This window comes from Mirounga angustirostris, unplaced genomic scaffold, assembly GCF_029215605.1.
Source record: "Mirounga angustirostris isolate CCGP_5_RB_7025 unplaced genomic scaffold, mMirAng1.0.hap1 SCAF_8, whole genome shotgun sequence".
Taxonomy (NCBI): Eukaryota; Metazoa; Chordata; class Mammalia; order Carnivora; family Phocidae; genus Mirounga; species Mirounga angustirostris.
The window spans coordinates 36,084,604-36,090,603 of record NW_026991716.1 but is presented as its reverse complement, the minus strand read 5'-3'; the positions used below and the strand labels follow the sequence as shown (position 1 = coordinate 36,090,603).

At 41.6% G+C, this 6,000-nt stretch overlaps 1 protein-coding gene across 2 annotated transcripts in view; it reads left to right on the top strand.

Annotated features, from left to right (window-relative positions):
- Window positions 1–3,157: 3,157 nt before the first annotated feature.
- The window catches only part of KIF6 (kinesin family member 6), a 442,506-nt gene continuing 439,663 nt past the window's right edge, over window positions 3,158–6,000 (top strand). Inside the window, exon 1 of one of the 2 annotated variants that reach the window (XM_064597573.1) lies at window positions 3,158–3,293. In XM_064597573.1, coding sequence (XP_064453643.1) covers window positions 3,228–3,293 — 66 coding nt within the window. In that variant the 5' untranslated portion in view covers window positions 3,158–3,227. The remainder of the gene's footprint in view (window positions 3,294–6,000) is intronic. The other variant, XM_064597574.1, reaches the window with a different exon arrangement.

The following is a 6,000-nucleotide window of genomic DNA, read 5'->3' as shown; positions in this document are numbered from 1 at the left end:
TGCTAGTGTGTGTTTCATTCTATGCAATTCTAGCACACATGTAGATTTCTCTGACCATCACCACAGTCAAGATACTAACACTCTATCACCAGGATCCTTTTATAGCCATAGCCACCTTACCCCCTCCCTTCTTTCCTAACCCCTGGCAACCACTAATCTCCTCTTCATCTCTATAATTTTGCCATTTCAAGAATGTTATATAAATGGAATCATACAGTATTTGACTTTGAGTCAAGTCTGGCTTCTTTCACTCAGCATAATTCCCTGAAAATTCATCCAAGTTGTTATATGTACTAGTAGTCCCTTCATTTTTATTGCTGAATAGTATTCCACAGCTTTTTAATCCGTTCACTGGTTGAAGGACATCTTGGTCGTTTCCATTTTGGAGCTATTACAAATAAAGCTGCTATGAGCATTTAAGTACAGGTTTTTTGTGTGAGCACAAGTTTTCATTTCTCTGGGATAAACACTCATGAGCATAATTGCTGGATCTTAACAGTAGTTGCATTGTTAGTTTTGTAAGAAACTGCCAAACTGTTTTCTAGAATGGCTGTACCATTATCCATGATACATTTTACATTTTATATCCCCACCAGTAATGTATGTGTGATTCAGTTGCTCTGTATCCCAGTCAGGACCTGGTTTTGTTGCTATTTTTTATTTTAGCCATTCTGAGAGATGTGTAGTGACATCTCATTGTGGTTTTAATGTGTATTTTCCTGGTGGATAATGATGTTGAACATCTTTTCCTGTGCTAACAGTGTCTTTTGAGGTACTCATCCTTCCTTATATATGTAGATATGTATTGTATGTATGTGTGTATGTATGTATTTTCCAGCTTTATTGAGATTTAATTGACATATAGGTTTAAGGTGTACAATTTGATAATTTGATCCATGTATATATAGATCTTCCTCGACTTGTGATGGGGTTATGTCCCAATAAACCTATCTTAAGTTGAAAATATCACAAATTGAAAATGTATGTAATACACCTAATCATCCGTAGCTTAGCCTAGCCTACCTTAAATGTGCTCAGAACACCTACATTAGCCTACAGTTGAGAAAAATCGCCTAACACAAATCCTATTTTATAATAAAGTATTCAATAAAAATGCATTTAATACACTTAACCTACCAATCATCCATAGCTTAGCCTAGCCTACCTTAAATGTGCTCAGAACACCTACATTAGCCTACAGTTGAGAAAAATCGCCTAACACAAATCCTATTTTATAATAAAGTATTCAATAAAAATGCATTTAATACACTTAACCTACCAATCATCCATAGCTTAGCCTAGCCTACCTTAAATGTGCTCAGAACACCTACATTAGCCTACAGTTGAGAAAAATCGCCTAACACAAAGCCTATTTTATAATAAAGTATTCAACAAAAATGCATTTAATACACTTAACCTACCAATCATCCATAGCTTAGCCTAGCCTACCTTAAATGTGCTTAGAACACCTACATTAGCCTACAGTTGAGAAAAATCGCCTAACACAAAGCCTATTTTATAATAAAGTATTGAACATCTCATGTAATGTATTGAACCATGCATTGAATGGTTGTATGGGTACAGAATGGTTGGAAGTGTAGAAGTTGTTTAACCTTGTGATCATGTGGCTGATTGGGGACTATGGCTCCCTGGTGCTGCCCAGCATCATGAGACAGCATGATACTGCATATCATCAGCCTGGGAAAAGATCAAAATTCAAAATTCTAAGTACAGTTTTTACTGAATGCATATCACTATGCATACCATCATAAAGTTGAAAAATAACTGGTCAAACCATCATAAGTCAGGGATCATCTGTACTGCAAAATTGTTATCATAATAAAGTTAATACCTCCATCACTTCACATAATTACTATCTATTTTTCTGGTGAGAATATTTAAGATTTACTGTCTTAGCAACTTTCAAGTATATAACACAATATTGCTAACTAGAGTCACCATGCTATACATTAGATTTTCAGAACTTATTTGTCTTATGACTGGAAATTTGTACCTTTGACCAATATCTGTCCATTTTCTGTACCCTGCCCCCAGCCCCTGGCCACCCATTCTACTCTGTTTCTACAAGTTCAGCTCTTTTAGATTCTACAGATAAGTGAGATCATACACTATTTGCCTTTCTCCATCTAAGTTATTTCATTTAGCATAATGCCCTCCAGTTTCATCTGTGTAGCTGCAAATGGCAGGATTTCCTTTTATCTTTTCTTTCTTTTTTTTTTTTTTGTGGCAGAAAAATATCCTGTTACTTATAGAAGATAAATATCAAATAATCTTTATATATACTCATATCACATTTTATTTATCCATTTATCCACTGATGAACACTTAAGTGTTTTCCATGTCTTGGTTAACACTGCAATGACTATGGGGGTGCAATGATCTCTTTGGCAACCAGATTTCAATTCTTTTGGATGTATTTCCAGAGGTGGAATTGCACTTCTAATAGAAAGGCACTTCTATTTTTCATTTTTTGAGGAACCTCCATCCTGTTTTCCATAGTGACTGCACAAATTTACCTTCCTACTAACTGTGCACAAGGGAACCGGTCCATTCCTGACAGGGCCATTGCATGGCAAAAGGTCCCTCTCTCTTCCAGTCTTGACCTCTTTCAAAACAGAGATAGAAGAGGTGCCTTCCACAGAATCCCATGCCCAGTCCCGATGTAACTTGTAACTTCCTGTGGAAAAGCTGCCTCCTTCATCAGACCCTCGTCTCTAAGTGGGCAGAGGCGGTGGTGCTCTCAGCTCGGGATCATCCCCAGCCAGCATATTGCTTGTCACAGATCAAGTGACAGTTCTTCAATGAATGAATAATAAAAAACAGAATGACTTCAGTGCTAAAAAGAGGTGTTGGCACAGAGAAAGAATGGATTAAGGAACCGGTCAGGGCATGGTGGCTGTCACCCCATTAACCTCTAAGTAGGCCAGCTGTGTAGCTAAACCTGGTGCCCAGATCTTGACCCCGCGCGTTCGCAGCGCTCTCCGTTCGGCCCCGCCCCAACCCCGCCCCTCAGTACTTCCCTTCAGCCCCCTCTACAGTCAGTAACCAATTAGGGAGAGGAGGCGGTCCTGGTTGGCGCGGTGCTCCTTGGGTAGCGTCCCTAGTTACTGTTGCTAAGGCTGCGGCTGGCCGGAAGTGGTGGGAGTCACAAGTTTTGGGAGCCAGATCCTGAGAGAGGTCAAGGGTCAGTGCAGAGCCGTGGGGAGATGGTGAAGCAGACCATACAGATTTTCGCGAGGGTGAAGCCCACTGTCCGGAAGCAGCAACAAGGGGTACGGGCAGCGAGGGCGCCGGCGCGGCGGGCCTCCCAGGCAGGGGAGGGACGGCACGCGGGGCCCCAGGCTAGGGAGGGGGTTTGGCGTAGGGCGCCGGATGTCTCCCTGAGTCTCGCACACTCTGCTGAGGCGCCCCGGCGGCCTCGCAGCCACCAGCGCCCCGCTGTCCGGGACGCGGGCAGACACCCGGGCCACTCCCGCCCCGCAGCGCCCTGTGGGCGCGAACCCTGTGCGCAGAACCACACACGGGCGCCCGGGCACACGTGTTCACGCAGGGGCCGACGCGTGCGTGTGTGCCTGTGTGCGCGCTCACAGGGGCCACGCCTCAACTTGCACCCTTCTCGCGCCTTTCTGGGAAGCGGTCGCGCAGCTCTGCACACTCTGCACACAGATAAGCCCAAGTGTATGTTTCTCACTCGGGCAGAACGTGCCAGCAAGAGATGCGTGTCCATACACGTCTGAGATGATACAGATAATGTAGGTAGATACACAGACTGAGAACATTCCACTGTGGCTCTGTGCACAGTGGGCCCTGAGGAATTTGTTGCCTAACTACATCGTGCTTGTGCAACACAAACACGAACCTTTGACATAGTACTTTTTGCAGATATACGTATTTATGCATCCCAAAGCAAAGAATACACATATACTTTTCATTCAGAAAACATTGAGCATTTACTAGGTGCTTCCTCTAGTGTGCTAAACTCAGAGGTACAAGAAGGTTAAGACCTTACCCTTGCCGTGAGTAGAGATACATGGTGTGCTTCTTAAATGTTTCAAAACATGCTTTTTTCTCCCTAGAAAGACTGTAGTCATTCTTACCACTTAGGCATTTTGTCTACATTATCTCTGATTCTCAGGAGAACTCTGTCATCTTCCTCATTTTGTAGATGAGGAAACTGAGTCTCAGATAGGTTAGATAATGTGGCCAAGTCATCCACCCAGTGAGTGGCAGAACCCTGATTTTAATGAAGGACTTTTTATTCCAAAGTTCTTGGCTCTTCAGACCAAACTTTTTTGCCTCCCAAAGCGAGGACTTAGGTAAGGGCAGTCTGGAATGGGTATATTATTAATAATATTTTATATCTATTCCGTATCTACAATGTGTATACATGTAACATCATAGTATATCATAATGTAGCATTTGCCTCATGTTATTTATGTATTTGAAACAAGAATACAGCATCTTTGTCATCATCATCATCAAAAGATTTTTTACTCATGGGCTACTTGAGGATAAGATGCATGAGAAGACTCCAAAGAAAATACTTTTTTTTTTTTTAAAGGAATAAAACAGTGTAGAAAGGAACCACGGATATCCTCCCATTTTCTCTCCTCTTATATTCACTTACGAGAAGATTTTTTAAAGTGCTTCATATATACCAAGTGTTTTATATGTAAAGTCCCTCTGTACCTCTTCAGATTTTTAGCCAAAAATATTGAGCGTGTCTACATAGACTCAGCAGTGGGAAGTGGCTGCTTGGATTTGGTAATGTTAGAGGATTGGTTGGGCGAGGGGGTGGGGGAAGGTTGGGGGCGTTGATGGAGAATCTTGGGCGTAATTTGAACTTTCTCTTTTCTTAAATTGCAGTGTTTGGATATTTTACTGTGCCTTCTTTCGCAATACTTTGGTGAGATTCTGTAGGGTGGATTGTTTGATACTGCAGGGAGTATTTTAGGTCCTACTGTATTTTTATAATGGCAGAACCTTACCAAGATGCAACATTATGCCACATACACAAAAATAAGAGAACACAGCTGAACACATTTTGAGTTAGTGTATCCCTGCTCTCCCTTAGAAATCCCACTTTTAGTACCCTATCTTTTTGCTCCTGAGATGTATGGTTGTTTCTTTGCCTGTAACATTCAACCAGGAGTGATTCAAAGGTATTTTTCTTTTATTAAGATTTTATTTATTTATTTGAGAGCGAGAGAGAGCCGCAGAGGGAGAGGGAGAAGCAGGCTCCCACTGAGCAGGGAGCCCGATGTGGGGCTTGATCCCAGGACCCTGAGATCATGACCCGAGCCAAAGGCAGACGCTTAACTGACGGAGCCACCCAGGTGCCCCTGTGTTTTTCTTTTTTTCCCTCTTCATTTTGTGGTTCTATTATTTCATTAGTCTTATTCCTTAAGGCACTATAAAGTAAGTTATAATAATCTATAGAATGGTAACTTAGAAGATGCGTAAGACAAATCTCTTATAATTTTAGCAACGGCCATGCTTTTCATTTGTATAGTGTTCAGTACATTTCAAAACATGTTCACATTCATCCTTGCATTTCTTATAATTGTCTTCTGGGTCTAAACCCCCCCCCCCCCACTGTGTCTCAAATAAGTACTGTTATGACTAAAGGTAAAGAGTCAGTCTATTAGACTAAATAAGTTTCTGGTTGAGAGGAACTTTTCTTAATGCCTCAAAGAATGGCTTAATCAGCAAGGTAAAGGGTCAGTGTTCTTACCGTAGTCGATGGTCCTTTCTGTCTTCTGAGCACTGAGTGTTACAGAATTTTTGAAAACATGTGACTCACATTAAAAGGAGTACCTCACTCTTGTATGTTTCATGTCTTACACACCCCTTTCACTCACCTGTCTAGCCATTAACTTTTTTTTTTTTAGTGTAGTGCCATACAGGATATAATTTTTAAATGTCTCTTGAGAAAACCTAGCCACGGAAAGTCTCAGACCTGATGCCATTACTTTCTAC